Source organism: Chiroxiphia lanceolata, chromosome 3 (genome assembly GCF_009829145.1).
Source record: "Chiroxiphia lanceolata isolate bChiLan1 chromosome 3, bChiLan1.pri, whole genome shotgun sequence".
Classification (NCBI taxonomy): Eukaryota; Metazoa; Chordata; class Aves; order Passeriformes; family Pipridae; genus Chiroxiphia; species Chiroxiphia lanceolata.
Window position 1 is genome coordinate 4,345,562 of NC_045639.1, and position 21,393 is coordinate 4,366,954.

General features: G+C 42.3%; 1 protein-coding gene across 2 annotated transcripts; it reads right to left on the minus strand.

The window, feature by feature from the left end:
* Positions 1-170: 170 nt before the first annotated feature.
* TMX4 (thioredoxin related transmembrane protein 4) lies at positions 171-21,346 on the minus strand. 2 transcript variants are annotated; one of them, XR_004355788.1, is made up of 9 exons: positions 21,145-21,346; positions 13,348-13,463; positions 9,789-9,834; positions 9,074-9,202; positions 8,091-8,136; positions 6,236-6,337; positions 4,684-4,747; positions 1,818-4,268; positions 171-300 (listed from the first exon to the last, which is right to left on the minus strand). XR_004355788.1 is itself a non-coding variant. In XM_032681404.1 (8 exons), the coding sequence occupies exons 1-8, from the start codon at positions 21,336-21,338 to the stop codon at positions 3,982-3,984; spliced, it is 984 nt and encodes a 327-aa protein (XP_032537295.1). In that variant the 5' UTR covers positions 21,339-21,346; the 3' UTR covers positions 431-3,981. The 2 variants fall into 2 exon arrangements, 1 of the variants encoding a protein (XP_032537295.1); XM_032681404.1 differs by lacking the exon at positions 171-300 and having other exon boundaries at positions 431-4,268.
* Between the last annotated feature and the right edge of the window lie 47 nt (positions 21,347-21,393).

A 21,393-nucleotide genomic window follows, 5' to 3' on the forward strand; every position in this document is an offset into this window, starting at 1 on the left:
GGAACAGCAAACCAACAAAACACTCACAAGGCTTCATTTGACACCATTCCAGCTTCCACTTTACAGCAGGAAATGGATGCAAAGGAAAAGAAGCAAACCAAAGGGAATGGCAAATCCCCCAAGCCCTGCAGCTGCTGTGTTCCCAGGGAAAGGCAGCTCAGGGAACTCACCTGAAGAGAATGAGTCCATGAACTGGTTCCAGTTGTTCACATCATCCAAGTAGTTTGCAGTGATGATTCCTGGTATCCCTCTTCCCTCTGGCACAGCTGTCCCTATGGACCATTCCTTCAGCTCTGCCTGCTGTGAGACACAACCTGAGGATGGGCCATTTAGCTCTGTACCTTCATCCTGGACCACATCCTGCTGGCTGCCAAATTATTGCCACAGATGAGCCAACCACACACCGAGGAAATGAAAACTAACTGCGAGATGGTCATAAATACAAAGTTTATGTGGAATTTCAGTAAAAATACCCAGAGTATAAATTTGCAACACTTCCATGTAACAGACAATCCCACGACATTTCCAGGAAGCAATCCCACATAACACAGCCCACCTAGGGGGCAGCAGATACAGAGCATTCCAAGACTCACAAGTTTCACACAGACCTCAAGGATGAGAGGTTTGGAAGGCTGGATGGATTTCCAACCCGCTGGAATTTTTGACTGACTTGCTGTTAAGGATTCCCGTTCAGATCCATCAGGGGCTGGTTGCCAGCTGCACGCAGCACAATTGACATTTAAATTAGTTCTCAACCACCCCAAAGTAATTTTGACACACATTTTGGAGGCCCTGCAGCCCTGTCCTTAATCCAAGCACTCTAAACAGTGGCAGCAGCAGCTCCTCCAAGGCCATTTTGTCTACACTGAGGTTGCAAGAACAAGCTCCAATTTTTAAGATTAATCATAACAGAATGCTCAGATGGCACAAAAGGTCGATCCTGACTTTTTGGAAACACACCAAGTTTAACACAACTGTAAACAGTCTCATTAGTACTACTGGCATGATTCAATTAAAACGTGTTTTAGCGGGAAGAAAACTGATCCTGGAAAGCATATGAACATGACACCTTTACTGCATAGCTCATAGTTTTTCTGTTGAACACAAATTTAGCCTCTGCAGTGTTTGCTACTTGTTGTTTGCCAGATAAACTTTGGTCACAGCTGGGTATGTCCAGTGTCACGCTCCAATAAATCTCCTCCAAACGTACAGCTAAGTTGGAGGGATCAATGGCTGCACAGCATCTCTTTTTCTAAAGCCTAATTACAATTTAGTGATCTTTGTAATGAGATACACCAATACATGTCAAACCCCATTAATATTCCCTACTTTATTGATGAAAACACAGGAGCAATGACATCCCTACTATGTTCAGGAACCCTCAGAAGCCTGGCATAGCTCATTTCCAGATTCCCAAGACAGATCTAAACTGTGGTCATTTGCTGCCTGCTTACTTAATCCCTGCTTAGTGATCCCACAGGAAAATTCTTGATCTCTTCAGTTTAAACAACCCAAACTCAACGGTGCCAGGCAACAACAGAGGAAATGTCAGCAGAGACTCCACTCACCACACACAGGAGCTTCTGATCTTCCTCAGAGCATCCCACAACCCCTGTGCCTTGTAGGACAAAGTGCCACTTGTGGGTTTGTTTGCCTTTGGAATCCAAAGACAGCGTAGTGAAACCCAACTCCTGGGAAAACTCCTTGTTGTCTAAACATCCAAACACCTCGAGTTGAGCACGGAGAAGAGCTATCCCTGACTTTTTCACCCTTCAATTCCCAACAGCATTCAAGAAAGCCACAGGGATGTGCTGTACCTTTTAAAGTCAAAAACCTCTTCAAACAGCTGGAGAGAACATCAGGTGACTGGCTCCATGAGAATACAAAAGTGAAGCGAAATCCAATCAGAATTCCACATGGACATGCTCCCTCCTGTGCCCTGAGAACCACAGGACCCTCGGGGGTACAGAACGTCCTCTCTGGGGACAAGCAAAGGCATCACTGCCCTCAACCTGCGCTGGATCCAGTCCCACAGATTTTTCAGTGCCCGGTAGGTTTGGACCCACAATTCAGGGAATATGTCTATTCTGACATTAGCTTATGCAGTTCCTGTACCTGAACACACACCCCAGCTCCTGCTCGTGTCACGAAACATGGTCACACTCCTGGGTTTCTTTCGGACTTCCCAGAGCTCCTGATGCACAGATAACGGGAAAAAGAAACATAAGGGAAACAATTCTGTACTCTGAACTTTGAAGTGTACGGTTTTCAAGCTACAGTGGCCACAGAGGGGGTTTTTTCTGATTTTTGGATATAAAAGTTTAGCTTTTCAAAAGCTGCTGTGTGAGCTTCCACAACTGCTCATTCCATGGGGCACATCCCACACAGACTCTTCTCATTATAGTGCAATGGATGTTATAAACCATCACATGAGACAGGACACAGACAGGAAAAGCTAAGCTTTCTTAGTAAATATGTTCTTTATGAGCATTTAAAAAAAAAAACCAAAACCCAACAACAAAACATTACTTCCAACACAAATTGCCCTTATTAATCTCAGTCTCAAAGGAAACCAGCATTTTGCACTTGCAAGCTTGTCTCTTCTAATGAGAGATGATCTCATCTCTGATCACTCTCCATTCTTGAAGAACAAGGTGAAATGCATGCATGTGAGCAAGGCTTATGCAATATATATATATATATTTTAAAAATAGCATCAAGATTAAGACACATCTTACAAACATGGTCACACACCAACAAATCAAACATACAGGACCCTCACTGTAGATGTTCCTTCCCAAAAAAACTCACCCAGTTAAACCAGTTAACCCAGTCAAAGGAGTGATAGTGATTTCTCTAGTGACTCAAGTCTTCTAACCAACCTAATGCTGTCCACCTGACAAGTCATTTTCACTGTACATGTTTCAGCAGAGACATTTTTATTGTGATATAAGTAGCAAAACTAACAGCTTCTCCCCACCACCCACCCGTGCCCCTCTCTTTTCCCAGTGACAAAAAGTAGAAAAAGTGATCAAAGGTTAAACCCCTAAGTGCCTCTTCAGTTCTGCCAAAAGTATTCCCAGCTGGAAATGGCAGGACTGCACTGCATATGACAAGCTTGGATTGGCAAGAGACACACAACTCACTGACTGCCAAGTGATTACTTCTTGCTACAATCTCCTGATGGGAACAAATTGGGGGAAAAAGAAAAAAAAAAAAGTCATGCTTTGGCAAAAATTCCCCCTGAACAAAATAATTTCCTTTGAACCTTTTAAAAAGTTCCAACACATTTTCAACATTTAGCTGCCACTCTCTTTCTGCCTGAGGTTTTCAATTATTCCAACTTCTTGGGTCAAAGAACTCGAGCTGTGCCTCTGGATCACCAAAAACTGACACATCTGGGGACGTGCTGCGGGACAACAACGTGAACAAAGATGAGTGAGAAAGGTGCTTCAGTTGACAGTGATAAAACCAAACCCATTGTACACAACATTTTTGAGAGAAGACTGGTAAGGTGCCTTCTTTCGGGAGTGTATCCCTTATCTGTGCTCCTGGGGCGTTTGGGAACAATAAACATTCAGACAGAGAAGTCACAGTCCTGCCAAGCTACTGTGGAGTTAAAAGCCCTGACCTTGCTCAGGGAGGGACACACACACACACACACACACACACACACACATATACAGATATTCCCCAGCTGGTGAACTGAGGCTCACACCCCTTTTCTCTTAGAAGACAAGGACCAGATAAGACCCCCTGGTTCTGATTGTCACGGCTAAGGTTACACAGCATCTGTGCTTATCGAACAAAGGAAGCCAGTCCTAGCTTAAAAAAAAAAAAAAAAAAAAAAAAAAAAAAGACAAGCCTGCTGACAGAGCAGAGGTTTTGGTAAACACAAATGACAAATCAAGTTTAAGCTCCAGCTTCAGACCCTGGTCTGACACTTCTTTGGTCCAGGTGCACAAAATCCCCCACGGAGGACTAGAGTTCCTTCTCGGCCCCCTGACTTTTGCGCTGCCTCACTGAGCTCTCGGTCTCTGACTCAGTCAGAGGTTGTTCGCTCAAGTCTTCTGTTTCTTCTTCCCCTGATTCTTTCCCAAGTGCCAAATCCTCCTCGGAGTCCTCAGCACTTGAGTTTGCTGCATCTTCTCCCTCTGAGAGATCCTTCCCATCCGCAGCCTCTTCCGCTTCGTCTGCGGAAAGCTCCGTAGGCTCCTCCGGCTCCTCCAGCGCCGCGTTCTCCACGTTGTCCTTCGTGACGGCTTCCTCTAAACACAACAAGAGTTTCAGAGGCTGCAGTGAGACTGGACCCCAGGACAGTGGCCTGTAAAGGTGCATCACCACCTGTGTGTTCTGAAATACCGAGGGATGTCACTGACTGGGGTTATTATCCCAGCTGGGACTGGAACCGGACGATCTTTAAGGTCCCTTCCAACAAAAAATATTTTGCAGTCCTATTGAAAACTTTTATTTTTCAATTAATTCAGATAAATCCTCAGTAGTATTTCTCCTCCACTTTCATTTGGTTTTCTTGCCTATCAGGCACAGACAACTTCCACTTTATTCCACTGAGTTACAAACCAAAGACAACCCAATTTTCCCTGACCCCTGGATTAGTGGTTCCATGTATTGCCCTCCCTCCTGCAAGTTTACACTCAAACCTACCATCTCTCACCCACTTACCAGGTGTTTCAGCTTTGTATTTTGAGCTGGCTGGGCAGAGGCAGTCTGAAATCAAAACCAGGATCTGTGGAAAGGACAGAAAGGTATTTATTAGCAATAATTACAAAGGCATTTATTAGCGGTTCCAAAATTCCCTGCACTCGTTCTTTTTAGACAGATACACACAATAAGGCTTTCTAAATTATATTATCTTGCTTAGAGACAAGAGCTAAATAAAAACATGGGAAGAAGTGCTTTCCCAGTGTGTACTAACCAGCATTCTCTGCTTTCTACTACCCATTTTCTGCCTCCTACTTTCCTAAATTTATTCAGTATTGAAGCTGCTTGCATCTTAAGCAGACAAGTTCGGAACACAGTTGAGGAATTTTATTCCTTGAGAACTTTGAAACAATCTTAGTCAAGTTTTTCTGTATTTTGGGATGTTATTCCATTCCTACCCCTGCCTCCCCAACATACAATGTGTGCTTCCACCTTTTGTGCTTGTTGTTTAAACAGCCCAGTGCAGTTCAATCTAAACACAAGGAAGACATTTGTATCTCCTCGTCACATGCTGAGAATAATGCAAAGAAAAAGAGAGAGCTGACACCATGTTCAAGAAATACATTTCAATCACTGACAAGCTTTTTGGAAAGAGCTGAGAGATTAACTGTACATTTTTTCAGCTTTTGCAGTTTGGTTTTTTTTTTTTTTTAAGTGAAGAAAGAAGAAGGAAAGTTTCTTTTAAATCATCATATTCATTTGCAACCAGTTACACTGACTTGATTTGCACTCCTTTGGTGAAAATCTACCATCTAGAAAAATGCAGTTGTTGAAAACACATAATGAAAGACATTTGCTTTTATACAACAATTCTGTCCATATATTATGTATGGGTTTGCCTCACTTCAAATTTCAACTGCTTTGAAATCACTTCCCAATACTACTGAGAACGAGACTCAAATTTTTTCTTTATTTCACTAATATTTGGGCTGAAGGGCAGAGATCCAAGTTCCAAAAACAACCTCTACACTTCCTACAAGGAATAGTGACTTAGCAGCAGGTTAAACCAGTGATCAGCAGAACTGTTTAAAAAGCCTTGGTAGTTGCAAAACACTTGCGGACCAAGGAATTGGTCTGAAAGAACTTGTACTCCCATCTATATCTCTTTTTTTTAGCTCAGTTTCTTATTTGCTATTGATTTTTGAGAGGTCCAACTGCTGAGCGAGGTGGAGCTGACCAGGTTAAAGCACATTATCGTGGGCATTGTCCACAAGAATGGAACACTGACAGGCCTGGGGCATCACCCACCTCTCTGGGAAGCCTCTTGCAGTGTTTGACCACCCCTGGGTGAAGAAACACTTCCTAATGCCCAGTTTAAAGCTCCCCAGCACAGCTTTGAACCCCTCTCACACATTCTACCACTGGACACCAGGGAATGGATATTAGTATTTAATAATATCTTACTAAAGCAAGGTTTTTAAGTATGAGGGACATTGGGTTTATTTTTTTCCACAAGTTAATGCAAAGCAAAAGTTGTAGGTAAACGAGAAAAACAAGTCATCTGCTTTCTTACCAAACCCAGGAAGAGGCCAATCAGTAAAGTGGCCAAGATGAAGATTGCATAAGAAACCCAAACATGAATTCCAAGAGTGCCGGTGAGGTAGTTATGGATTTGCTGGAAACGAGAAAGAGACAATTAATAACTTTATAGCTAAAACCAGTTATGATTTCTACTGCCCACACCATTGCATAAATTGCTCTCTGATTAAGCCCTTTCATTTAACAGTATTTATGCAAGAGTTTTCCCTTCCTGACACCGTTAGATCGTGTTTTTCTTTACTGAGTTGTTCACATTAAAAGGCTTTTTAGGCAGAGGATGCACAATTCCTTCTTCCTGAGACACTCATCATTAGAGATGCCATAATAATCTTACTGGGGATGAATTTCTGAGGGAGCCTCAGAGCACACAGGGAAGTGTCCCAGCATCCTTCACCCTTATACAGCAACTCTCCATTAACTGAAATTAAGCCATTTATTTTACTTAAGCTGTTTAGCTCCTAAAAGGACCCACCCATTCTAAGCAGACACTGAATAAGTGATTTCACTTATAAACTCGGAGATAATCATCCAAATACAATATTAATATTGCTTTGCAACTGCCAACCTACAAATTCAATTCAGTGAATGAAGCAGCCCAATGACTCAGGTGGTCTGGGAGGAAGTCAATTATGACATTAGATCTTTCCAAACAAACCACAATCAACACTCACAAGAGCTCAGATACTGAAATTCCAGAGTGCTTTTAAGTGTTAGAACAGCTTCCAGTATTTATTAAAGCACAGCAAGAAGAGGGAGGAAATGTACAGCTGAAATACTCATCCAAGGGGAAAGCTAATTAGAGAAGGTTCCTTCCCAGTTAATCTTTCAGGAAGGAAACTATGGAGATACAACATCATTACACGGAAGAGAAACACCACAAAGCTATAAAAAGTTAATAATATCCAGAGAGAATCAAAGAGAGTTTGCACAGGAAACCAACAACTCCAAGTTCTGTTGGATTCCGGGTTCGTTTGATGCTGACTGCAAGTGATACAAACTATTCAAACTCTCCACTGCATTTATTTTTTGAAGCATGTTACAATATTAAGATATTTTGCTACAGTCAAATACAGTCTCAATCTCGGCTACACTTGAAGATTTTTAAGTGGATGTTCCCTGAACAAAACGGGAAAGGTCTGAAAACTCTCAGTATTTGCATGCACAGGAAAAGCTTTGATAGCTCCAAAATGAAAGCACCTCGAAATATTTAAGTAAAATATTTTACATGTAAAATGTTTTACAGTGTACACTAAGCATTTCTCCTTTACTTCTGATAATCACTCTATCATCCAAATTCGTGTCCCTATGCAAACGGTGTTGGCAGTTTGAAACCCCCAAAAAATAAACCCTTTACCCTCCCTTCTCTTGTACAAACACAGTGCAAACAACCTGCAGAAGAACATGATTTAAACTCTGAAAATGAGGTAATCTTGAGGAATAGTATTAAGTGAGATAATCTGTCAGATCCTAAATGTATTCCTGGTATTTACAACCGTTTTTGCAGCAGCTCTCAAAAAAAAAAAAAAAACTACTTTATCCCCTTCGCACAGTTTGATAGAGCTTTGTAACTACACCAAGACAATAAGAAAAGGAAGTGTTTTTATTATTGATGATAATCTTTGCAATCAAACTGCCATTTTTGCATAGATTATTAGCACTTTATAGTGCAAAGATACTATAAAACCTATATATATATATATGTAGACGCACTACAAAGGCAAACTTCAGTCTGATAAAAGGATAATAAAAATTTCAGTTAGGTTTTGACCACTGGGATTATTCTAATCATAAAAAGGGGGTGTAGGAAACCCCACCACACAGTCACTTACCCTGATCCACCCCGAGAAGTGGAACAGCCCTGCCATGCCGTGCATCCTAGAAAACAAGGAAATGGAAGGAACAGGTTCTAAGACCAGGGGGGTTGGGATACACAGCAAACTGCACAGAAACCAGGACAAGATTCCATAGACTTCCAATGCCCTTCAGGCCCCAGGAATTGTCAGGAGGAGGCCACTGCAAACCCATTTGAGACCCTGAAACCCTAAACCAGCCCCTTGAAAGAGGACTTTTGATTCTATCAAGGAAGAGCAGTTTCACAGCACAACCCTGTGCAGCTCTAACCCCCTTTTCCCCAACTCCCAGCAGCCCTGTAGCTCCTCTCCCCGTTACTAAATATCCTACAGCTCTTCTTCCTTCTCAGATGAAAAAAATAAGGACCCTCTGTGGATTTTGAGGTGAATTTACACATAATAGCTTCAGCCAGGATGAAATGCAGGCCACTCACATCTCAGGTTCATCCTTTGTGCCATGGAAACACTCTATTTGGTATTTCAAAGCAAATCCACCCTGAAAACAAATTTTGATACACTGTGCAAGCACTACACTACTTCCCATTCCACAGGAGGACAAAAGGCTCTCTTGTAAAGACACAAAGAAGAAATCCTTAAAGCTAAAGGCTGCCTGGCCCAGTAGCCAGGAGTCATGAAGGAATAATCTACATAAACATGCTCTTGATTCCAGCACTCAGCAGATATTGGAAGTGGCACTTACATAATGCTCAGTGGCTGTATTATTTTTAATCTCTTTTCAAAGATGACAAACGAGCCTTAGCAGGCAGGAACAAAAGGGAATGCAGCAAATAAACTGCTTTTAAAGGTGAGAAACTGGAAAGCAGGCTGTCAATCCAGATGGCTTCTGCAAAGGGAATAAATCTAGGGAATAAAGGCCTTTTGTCTGTAAGCTGTCAACATAGGGCCCTTAGTGAATAATGAGCTATAAAACATGGCTCTTGTTAATAAAAACAACATGTTACATTATAGAAGATGGAGATTTCCATCCTGCCACAGGTTCCACAGCTTCCCATTTCCTCTCTAAAATGTAGCCTTGAAGATCTTCCAGTGTCCGGGAGCCTCGGTATCTGCGGAACACTCCGTCGTTGGCACTGGAAAACAGGAATTCCCATTGACACACACGTCCCCTAAAACGGTATCCACGGAAAAAAAAAACCCAAGGAAAACCCCACACACGTTCTAGGTTTCACCTGCTCGGATAACTGGGTGTTTTGGGACTGCATTCCATGATGGAAGGTCTCAGTCTTTACCAAAACTTCTTAAATATTCGCTTGCACTCCAGCAAACACAAAGCACATGAGGTTAACAACCAAATCCTTTTTTAAATACAACTCAGAATTAGAAGTGTGCATATAGATGTGTATATATATCTGCATGACTCATGATACCCTGACTTAATAAAGGGTTCAATGTTTTAGGGATGACATCACCTTACTGGAGTAGAGCTACAGGAACTGCCTTCTCTGATCCATTTTTTAAAGCTCTGGTAACAGGGAAACTTAGTGAAGTCCCTTAAAGTAAGATGAGGATTTTACCACACAAGCAAAGCTCCAGCAGTAACCTGAGCTAAAACCAGAAGTCAGCACTCCTTCATTCCCCCCTACATCTCAGAGTTACAGTCCAAAACAAGTGACAAGCAGGACTCAGCAGCTGCAGTTTCCAGCAGGAAACACTTACTGGTAAATTGTAGGAAGTGTTGTGACGAAGAAACGACCACTCAAGCCTAGAAAGGGGGGGAAAAAAAAAAAAAGCCTCAAGCAATTCAGTAAAACTGAAGTTTCTCAGCATTCTGACTTATCTATAAATACCTACAGATTTGAACTAGAAAGCAGCAGATGCAGGGCTGTTACCACTGTTTTGTAAATACAGGTTTAACAGTTTGTCTTCAGAAATGCTACAAACAGTAACAGATACTAAATACTGACAAACTACGGAAAAATGTTGACCTTGGAGAATGTTTACTGCAAGCAAATTTTTCTAATTAATGGGTTTCCCTGATCAATATTTGCAAAGAGCTGAAGTCTGTGACCAGACCAGCTCCAACTGAGAGGAAGAGTCACACAAATGCACATCGTGTTCCAGGATGTTTCCAGATTCTTATTCTTCCTTCCCACACATCATTCCTCTCCAGGTAACTATAAAGATGGATAAAATAGCTTGGGATGTCTCAGCATTCTGGTTGGTAAAATATTGCCAGTTTAAGCCACGACAATCACTTTTGGAGCATCAGCCATGAGACAGCAGAAAGGACAAAAAAAAAAAGCCCAAATAAACAAAAAAAAGAGCCTCCAGAGGTGATCAAACCCTAGATGTGCAGTCCAACTCCACTAGGAAGGGCTGAATTCCTCAAGCCAGCAACTGCCATTCATCTAAAGCACCAGTGTAAAGAGTACAGTTATTTAACTTGGCCTTTTGTAAAATTCTGTGAAAATCTTTGGGGAAACTAAGTCCCTATTCAGCTTTCAATAATGCAAACAGCTTTAGGCACCAGGATTAGCCAGGGGAAAGTATTGGAGCAAGAGAGTTTCTGCCTTTAAAGACAAAGATGAGCCATACTGCAACAAGACAGGTATTTTTAAAAGGAGTTTCAGTGGTAATGTTTTTCCTAGTTTGAATTCCTCCATGGAATAGGCAAAAAAGTGTTGTGGCCCCTTTTGTTGTTTGGGGGCTTTTCGTAGATGTTTAAAGCAAACCATCTTTAAAGCTCCAGAAAGGAAACTTTCTTTGCTTCAACTTTTCAGCTCTCTGCCTTTACTGCTGTGAGATTCAAGGTGGTGGCAAACTTTACAAACCAGTTAAAAGCTGTGCCAGCACAGGAGATGCAAAGTAAACAAAGCCCCAAGTGTAACACCGGAATTAATAAAGCACAGAGCACAGCTGCACAAGGAAAACTAGGTGGAGAGCCATAAAGAACATAATGAGCTTTAGAACAGAGAAAGTCATGGGCACACTGAAAAGACTCCCTGAAGTTCTTACAAATACTGGGCAGGCAAAGAGAAAACAAAATAGCTGCCTTAAACCTCTTATCAGTAGCCAGTCTTAGAGTAAAGATGGTCTCAGGGGAATAATAAAACCTAAAAGTTTAAAATCCGTTGCCAAAATGCATTGAAGCATCCCCAAAACTTTAGCTGGAGGTTTGCTGGTTATCTAAGACACCTCCAGCAAAAGCGGATGTGAGTCAGCTACAAAATTTAAGCACAGACAATAAGTTTTGGCATGTGTTTAACACAAACTTAAAGTGGCTACTAGTTTAACTTGAAATACAGTTAAGCATCTGCTTCTGTTTGCAAATCAAAAACTGACATCCATTATGAAATCAACAGCTAATCAAGAATAAAGAAACCTTCAGTATTTGCACTCAGACACCCCCTAAAATACACAGAGATCTAAAAACACAGCTGCTTTCATCCAACAGCTACTCAAAGAAGATCCAGAAGACTCGAGAAGTCTCGTTTTAATTCAGAGGTGAACGTTGCAGCTGGGAGCTTAAAAAAGGCACCACAAACACACAGAACCTGGGGATCCAGAAGCATCTCCAGGACTTGCCTTTTCCATCCTGAGTGTTTCAATAGAGGAGATGAGGCAAGAGGAGGCACTTTAAGGCCGGAACATGCAGTGATTGAAATGTGCTGGAAGGCCATTGAGGCTCTGGAGGGTTTATTCTTCAGGCATCTGCTGCAATTAAGCCCCATGAAGGGCCACTTTCTCCTGCAGGTTTTGGCAGTGCAATTTTCTGCAGCTCTGCACTCATCTCGTGGGTTTCCCTCATATTTAACACGTTTTGGCTACTTTCAGTGTGATGGAGGGGTTGCATAATCAACACTAATTAAGGTACCATTGTGCAGGCAGGAATAGGAGACAGAGCATTTCAACACACCAGCTGAAAGGACAGAGCACAGCCTGGGGTAAGAACACCTCGGGAACCTTGGAAAGCTTCCAAAGGAACTTGTGTACCTTCAGAATCACATCGGCACCAAGGGGCAGATAAGGGAATAAATGTTTGTTTGCCAGTCTGAGTATGAAGTATCTGATCCCTGCCATTCCATTTTTTTACCTTTGAAGTCCCAAGTATTTTATTTTTACAGCCTCATACCCAAAAGTGCATTTTGAAATTACAGTCTTATCCCAGTGCCACAGTTAAGATGGAAATCCTTTCATTGGAACATTACATAAGCCAGAGAATCCCTGTCTAATTGGGAGAAAATAACTGGATAGGATTATAATGAATGCCCCTTTGCAGCCTTACTCCAGGGTAACCATTGCTTTCTTAAAATGAGAAGTTGGCTTTAAATTTTAATCTAAATAATACATTTTTGTAAATAGATGTATCTGTTTATTAAGCTATTAATGATTACTATATGCAGCTTTTTGGCATAAGAGTTTTTGCATATTTGTGAACTTTTAACAAAACATGAACCCATAAAAGGTGATTTTAAGACCAGAGCTTCAGTACTTTCCCTGCTGTTATTTGATAAAGCAACTTGTTCAGCATGTTTTCAACTAATAAAATGAACGCATTTTACAAAAAAAAGAAAAGAAAAAAAAATTCAGTAAAGCTCAGCCTTTTTATTCTAGTAACATCTCTGATACTGCTGACAAAATCCTTTATCCCCTCAAAGCCAAGACAAGCGTGAAGCATTCCCAAGGGATGCAGAGGTTTATACAATATTAGCACTGCTTGTACAAACACACATCCAAACCTCTGAAGGGAGTCACTAAAGGAGTAAATTAGATTGCAGTCCTGCTTCTGTGGATAGCCAAAAAAACCCTTCCATAAACACATTTGCATATGTGCATCACCAGCAGAAAACAACAATGGAAATAACAAACAACTGCAATTTAAAGCACTACCACAATTAAATAAGACAATAAAGCAGCACCATCATGGAAACAGTTAAGGACTTTAATTAAGGCAGTGCTACCACACCCTGGGACTCTCCAGTTACAGAGCTGGAATCTTCTGCAGACACTTTGGAGGAGACAGGAATGAGACAGGCAACAGCTTTCAGGGAAGTAGATTAAAATAGAGAATAAGCTTCTTTTATTAAGTATTAAGCCAGATCACTCCCCCAATTCTTTAATCCTTCAAATGGAGTTTACAAACTTCACAGATAGGAACTACATGGAGAAATAAAAAGGTGCATGAGGCTATTTCGGTTTTAAAAGCTGAATAAGTACTAAGTGGTGCTTATATTGAATAATTCCCATTATTAAAAGAGTCTGTTTCATGCTATACCTGGTTCCTGAGTGACATCCACCTTCCCAACCGTGATGCCGAGATGTTCACTCTCCTTGGCAAAGCTCTCCCAGGTGGATTCAATCTGCTGACAAGCTGGACACCAGGGAGCATAACTAAAGGGGAAAAACAGGTTAAGTACTTTAATATTCTTACACTTAAAGGCACTCAAATTGATTCATCCTACAGAGAAGATACAAACATATCAATCACAAAGGAAAAAAACCCACAGTTTTTCTTGATCAAGTCTGCTGAACAAGACAACCAGGTAGTTTTTTATCAATCCCTACGTTCCTCCTCCTGTTATTAAAACAAAAGCAAATCTCCAAAGGTCGGAGAAATTCATATCCAAACTGCTCAGCACTTGTGATGGATTCTATTTACATAGGAAATAAATCCATTTCCATGGCAGTTCTCTGAATTATTGATGCCGGGCTGTGCTCTGCAGCGGAATCCTTCATCCATCATCACAGCATTTTGTATTGATTTCCCACACCTCAGAACTTCCAGAAATTACATCTGCCTCAGCCCACTACTCCATACAGCAGAACACGTCCCTTTTGATAGCACCCATTAGAGATTTAAACAGAGTGCACATCAAATTCCTACTGCTCAGACTTATTGTCTTGCTCGGCTCTTGTTTTCTCCCTGGATAATTTCAGAGAAAGAACGTTTCAAAAGATGAATTTCTGGTCATTTCTCACAGAGGAGGTCGAGTCAAATTTACTCTGAGCGCTTCATGGGAGCTTTGAAACTTCAGTATTTAAAAATAGGAACTCTCGTCACTTGGGAGTTAAAATGACACCATATAAAAATACTTGTTGTATTTAACTGTACCAGGAATTTTTAACTGTGAAAGCCACTATCTTTTTTTTTTTTTTTTGAGTCACCATCATCCTGCGTGAAAGCAGCTCAAAAAAAAGGACATAAATCTTATCCTGCCAGAAGACAGCTCCTTGATACATTTCAAAAAGCTGCTGGAAACAAGCCTCATATGCAGCACTGTTTCCATTGTGCTGCTGGCCTACAGAGGGCTTTTAATAATATTCTGACAGGTACTGTACTTCACAAACAGTACTATTTTATTAGAGCAGCTTGACTGATAAGTAAGAACCACATACATCCATCAGATAACGCTGCTGGTGTTGCTCTAAAATGAAAGACAGAAGTGGGTCTGTTTTCCAGATGTGTCAAATTCATGCCATGAGAGATTTTCACAATTAATACACCTGTTTAGTCTGACCTTGAAATAGAAATACGGGCCCTATCAAAGTTTATATTTACATTTGACGTTCGTGAGCAGCTCTGAATGAAATTAGGTGGAATTCTCAACACACATGGCTAACATTCTTATCATTATCAATATTTTCTTTAGTTCAAAGCAGCATTGAAACCCACCCATGTCACGGTTTGGCAGTGACACAGCACAACAATGAACTTGCCCAAGAGCACTGATTGTTGACTACCTGGTTTTTATTACCGATACCGGACATGGGATGGCAACAGTTCCATCCCATGCTACAAGATCCAGCCACTCCAGCACAACCAGGACGAAAATATTTGCTTTACATTCCTAAAATTACACATCCAGCTCTTGCCAGCCAGGAAACACACTCTGTCCACACCGAGTACAAGGCAGAACTCGCATGAGAAATCAGATTTCTGCAAGTTAGCACTGCTGTTTACTTCAGCACCCTCTCTTTTCTGAAGCTTTAACGCCTGCATTTGTTATGCAGCACCTGAAGCACTGAGGAATTTAGGAGTGCTTTCTGGAAATAACAAAAAAAAAATAATCATATTAACAAAGCTTTATTGTGCCTCAGTCTTAAAAATATCTTCCCTTACACTTTCTCTTTCAGGAAGGTACTGGAGAGCAAAATACTTGATGCTTAGATCACCTTCATCAAAACTTCCAAAAGCTTTCTTTCTGCACCCTGAAGAACCGAGGCTTTAAGGAAGTACTTGATTTCAACGTGGGCTTCTAATGAATCCTTTAGGACTGTGGCTGATTCATATTTCCACAGAAGTCACAGTACAATTGCCATTCTTATATTCCCCAGAAAAAAAAAATCTGTAGGAGCAGGAAATAAAACCACCAAATTTAGGGCTGTTACCCCTCCTGCTCCTGCCTTTGCACAAGGGGGTAGCTCCAACTGCTGCCTTGTTTGCAGTGCTCCCTGTGCCTTACAAGAAAACAGGCCTTTCCAATTTAAAAAAAAAATCTAAGTCTACTGGAATTTAAACCAAGACTTGGGCACTTGGTTAAGGAGAGAAAGTTTTCAGTAGCCTGTTACACCTTAAAAAGCAATTTGCTGTGCTTCACCATTTAACCATCAGATGGAAAACACCACACAGCTACAAATCACACGTTTCCAAACTATTCACTGCAGGCAGGTTTCACACGCAGCTCTCACCTGGCACAAAGTTTTACAGCTGAAATATTCCCAAAGGCTGTCAGCCCTCCATAAAAAGAGGCAGCTGACATCCATCACTGCAACAACAACTGGCCTCAGGGGGGTTAAAATCACTATTTCCACGTAGCCAGGAGTTTTCTGGTTCCTACTCCAGCCCATTACAGCACCTGAAGCTTTTTGCAGGGGGCACAGAGAAAGCAACACACAAAAGCCGAATTTGAGGCTCTTAGACACAGACTTTGCTTTTCACTTCTATTTATCTCTGATTTAAAGCATAAAAGCTTTGGCTTTCACATACCAGCAACTTCACTCAGGCAATACAAAAAAAACCCAAAAATCCCCACCATAAGTTAAAACCAGCTTGAGCAAAGTGCCATTCAGTGCAGGAGATCAGTAAACACAGTGACTTTACTGAGATGTTCCTGATACAGTTTCCAACTCCGAGCCATTCATGTCCCTTCTTGTTCTGTTCACCAATTCCCTCATTTTCAAATATATGTAACTGACTCCTTCTGCCTGCTTTTTCCCCTCCCATTATTGATAATCTCAGGGAGATGTAACATCATCAAACAGTTTGGTTTAAGAAATGGTACTCTTGGAGTTCCCATCGGGAGAACTATTAAAAATAAAGTAAAAATGTTCAGACAGCACCAAACAGTCTGTTAAAATGGTATCAGAATTCAATTATTACTTTTATTCTTTTAAGTAGTTTTGCCTTATTTGCTACAGATTTCACAAGCATAACAACAAAAAAAAAAAAATAAAAGACAGTCCCTAAATACAGATAAGTCTTGAGGGAGTAGAGGCAGCTTTGTAACTTCAACAAAAGAGAAGCTTCAGAAGATCAACCACATGGTTTTAGTGGACTTGTCAAGTGAGCAGGTGGAAGCCAAAGATACACAAGTTGCTCCCTGTCATTTACTGAGATCTGTATCACAGCAGCACATGCTCTGGAAGAGGACAAGGAGCTTCCTGCAATGTGCCAAACCCCCCCAAATCAGGCAGGGGAGACCTCCCAACCCAAAAACAGCTGCTCTGTCAAAGTTAAACAAGATGTTTTGGGGTTTTTTTTCCACGAATTGCCCAAGTCTGAGCTCCCTCACAGAGCAAACAAAGGAGGTTTGTTGTTACTTACACTGTTCACACTATTTTCACCTGGTTAGAATTGAAACAGAAAATGAAGACTTTTTTTTTTTAAAAGGGACCCTCAACAACTTTCCATTCACAAGCACTTTTTTTTTTTAAGAAGGAGAAATTATCCTTAAAGTATAAAGCAAATCAATCACTGACAAACTATGTCAAATATTCCAGAGCTTCAGCAGATTAGGTTCCATCACTCTCCAGGGTTTTATGTCCCCTTCTGCAATATTAAGCATCCACTACAAGGATATTTCTGCTTCATATTTTATCAGTTTTGATAACTTGACTTTCATTCCCCCTTGCTTTTTGGGTTTTATTGGGTTGTTTAGTGCTTGGAGTTTTTTTAAGAACAGGACAAAGAAAAGCTTGGATACTAACAAGAAAAAGAGACTAAACTCCTAAGTGACAGAAAATTCCCAATCTTATTGAACTTTCAATCTAAGCCACAGCAATCATTAAATAATTTATTAAATCCTTCAGGAGTTTATTTACACAAAGTGTTTCAAGCCAGCCCATTAAAAGCATTAAACCATCTAAACACCAAAACATTCAGCTACGTTTTTAGCACCAAAACATTCAGCTACGTTTTTAGCACCCTGCCTTGGAACTACAGCCAAAAGTGCTGGTGGGAGGACTGAACCCTTGTGATTATCTGGCCTAGGAGACAGCAGGGCAATATTTAATGATATATGACAAAGGGAAAATAAAAGTATGGACCTATACTATAATAAGCTAGCCTTAGAAACGTGACTATTACACTGATTTTCACCCGGCTAGAATTAAAATAGGAAATTAAGGCATTCTTTTTCAGGTGGTGAAACAAAGGGGAAGCAAAACATTTAGCACCCGGTGTAGAAACAAGTACCTAAAGTACTGCAGATGCAACAAGAGTGTAAATAGTTTCTTTTGTACTTAGAGATCACGTTCATTGATGGTGTTTTGGTTTTTGGGGGGTTTTTTTGTCTGATTGTTTTAATTTACTTCAAAAAGAAGAGGGTGTTAAATTAAGATAAATCGAGCTTGGAACAAGTTATGTTTGCAAACACAAAATAAGCAGAGCAGAAATTAGCTCCCTACGTTCCAAACAGGCACAACATTAAAGACAAAAAGAAAACTCCTCGCGTTAATGAATCATTATCTTGCTCCTACAGACTGGAGATAAGGAAGAAAGGAAACTTTGTTACACAGCTCATCCCGGCAGCAAATTTGCGGCCCTCCAGTGAGGACCTGTGTGCTCTGATAGCTACAGGAGGCAAAAAGTGTTGCAATGTCTTGCAGAGACACTTTATCCAGAACATTTTTATCAATGAACTGCAGCAGCACTTCCAGGGCCTGCAATTTTGCCAGCTCGGAATAACCAAATATTTACAACAAGCCAGCCAAGTACACACACTTCAGCTACAAGGGATGGAGGGGAAAAAAAAAAATCCTATTTCCACTACAGGTCCCCCACACAAGTAATTTCAAACTTAAATTTCTCTAGTTGTGCACGTGGGAACAATAAAAATTGGAATTTCAGAGTAAATTTTCCAGAAAAACTGACATTAAACAGCAGCAGTACCTGTTCCTCACCATGGCAAAAGGCTTCAAGAGCAGGTGACCAAAATAAGTATTTTTTTTTTTCCATAGAGATTTCATAACAACATTTGCATTAATTAAAATAAGCACTGCTTGGAAAACAACAGTCTTGTAAAGAAACAGGAGGTTCTTCTAACAAATGAGGTTTTAATGAGGATTACTGCAGTCCTGCCAACAGACCCACCACACAGCACGGGAGGAATCAATGGACTCCTGGCTGGGATCACCAGCTCTGAACCGGATAAAAGCCACCAGGAACCAAAAATCCATCGGCACGAGAACTGCTGCAAAAACAGTGAAAAAAAAAAAAAAAATCAATACTAGATGTCAAACTCCTGATTAGACACGATTGGAAATGTCCAGCTCTCCCTAATTCGACAACACCAGCACTGGGTTTCAATACTCAATGAAGTCAAAGGTTCCTCCTCAGTAAAAAAAAAAAAACAAACCAGAAAGCACTAGAAGTGCACCACAGAAAGAAGCACAGAGAACTGAGGATCTTTCACACATCACACACTGCACAGAAAATTAAATAAAGTCTAATTTAAGCAATGCAGCAACACGTTCCACACTCTGCCAGCACTAAAGCTGACCCTGCTTTTGTCAGTGCCTGTCACTCCAAACCAGAGGGGAAGGTTGCAAGTGGAATAAAGACTTGCAAAGGATTTTAACTGCTTGCTATCCCAACCACTTCTGATTTCAGTTAGTTCCTCTTTTTTTCTTTCTCAAAGGCATACATCACTAATTATTGAAATATTTTCTACTAGAAATAAAAAACTCATAGTTGCCATAAATAACCTTTTTCCTCCTTAAAACTCACCAACACACACGTGAATCAGTAACTTCCATACAGTTGCTTTCACATGAGACTAAGATGTACCAAGTGAAAACATTGCAATTTTAAAAATAAATTTATTTTTTCCCACTTGGAGGTTCTCTCTTTCCTCACCTTTCAGATCACAATAAATGAAAAGGGAAAGAAAGAGACCAAAAATCAAATCCAAATCCTGAGCCATCACAGTTGGCACCCCTGGGTCCCTCAGCCAGCTATTTCAGGATTGTTCCCACCTAGTCATTGATTAACACCAGGTGTCCAGTAGGATACTTAACAGTAAAGTCCTAAGGGAAGTGATAGCCCCTCCCCCTAATCAGAGACTAACAAGAGATATTTGGAGATATCTCAAATTCAACAGTAAAGCAAAACTTTAGGCAGCTGAGCAGGTATTTGTGCTGGAGCACGGGTTCAGATGTTCAACCTGTTTAGAACTTAAGCACCTCCACAAAGCAGCACACACACCACAATAAAATCCTATTTCATAGCTGCACAGCCCACAGGCACCATGTGAGTTTACTGCCTACTTAAACTACTTTTTTATTCATTGCTGTCTTTAGAAAAACCCCTCAAGCTCCTACCCCTTCTAAATACAAGCAGGTGAGCGAGGCTCCAAGAACAGAACACCACGTGAACTTCAAGAACTGTGTCGTGTCTTAAAACTTAAAACTCCAAACAGACAAACCTCTCTTGATGTCACCCGGACTGGGAACAGCAGCACTGCAATGTTAATGAAACCTGATGGATCTCCCTTGAAGGAGAACTCCAGAGCTCAAGGCTTGGAGTGAGGGTGTGCTGGGATATTATGTAATGCTGCTTTGGAAGCCTGCTCCTGCTAAGTATTCCCTGTGGAATTCAGCCTTCCTAGAGCTTGCACGGAACCCAGCGACAGCCCTCGACAGGGAAGCAGGGCAAGGAGCAGCACCTGACACTATTCCTCAGCAGGGAGCTGGGCAGAATGATCCCATTTAACCTTGGGCACCTGGACAAGAACCCGAGGGCCAGCTGCTTTACAGAATCACAGAGTGGTTTGGGCTGGAAAGGGGCCTTGGAGATAATCCAGTTCCAACTCTCTGTCACGGGCAGGGACACCTTCTACTAGACCAGGTCGCTCAAAGCCCCATCCAAACCAGCCTTAAACACTTCCAGGGATGGAGCATCCACAACGTCCCTGGGTAACCTGTGTTAGGGCCTCAACACCCCCACAGTATATTTTTCTAGTATCTAATCTGAGCGTACTCTCAGTTGGAAGCCATTCCTCCTTATCCCGTCACCACATGCCCTTGTACACAGTCTTGCCCCATCTTGCCTCCCAGTTCCCTACAGGTACTGGAAGGGTGCAATGAGGTAACCCCAAAGCCTCCTCTTTCCCAGGAAGAACAACCCCAACTCTCTCAGCCTTTCCTCACGGGAGAGGTGCTCCATCCCCCTGATAAACTTGGTGGCCATGTCCTTCATTCAGTGTCCTTCATTCCCCAGAAAGGAGCGGCCCGTGTAACCTTGGTCACTCTGTGCCCGCACAGGAGGAGAACCTGAGGGGCAGCTACCTCTGTCGGGTCACCCCAGCCGAGGGCAGCGAGTGGCCGCAGGCTCAGGGCGGGCAGGGGGGACCGCGGGCACCGCCGCCTCCCTCACGCCGTGCCCGGGCGGGGGAGCTGCGCGGCCCCTCCAGGGCATGGGAAGGCCGGCAGTGCCCGGCCTCCTTCTCCCCACTGCGGGGTAGGAGGCACCGGCAGCACCCGCCCTTCAGCGGGAGCCCCTCACCGGGAGCCCCCCTCGCCCCCCCCGGCACACGCTGCCTCCGAGGCGGGCGGGAAAGCGGCCGCTACTCACAACTCCAGCATCCACTGGCCCTGCAACACCAGGCTCCAGTTGGAGCCGCACAGCACTCGCACGGGGCTCCGCGGCTCGCCGGGGCTGGAGGAGGAGAAGGAAGAGAAGGAGGACACGGCAGCGGGACCCAGCAGCGCCGCGAGGAGTAGGGCGCTGAGCAGCCACCAGCCCTGGCGCCAGTCGCCCGGCGCCATGTTCGGCCCGCCCGCCCTCAGGAAGTGCGGGCGGGAGCGGCCGCCGCGGGGGCGG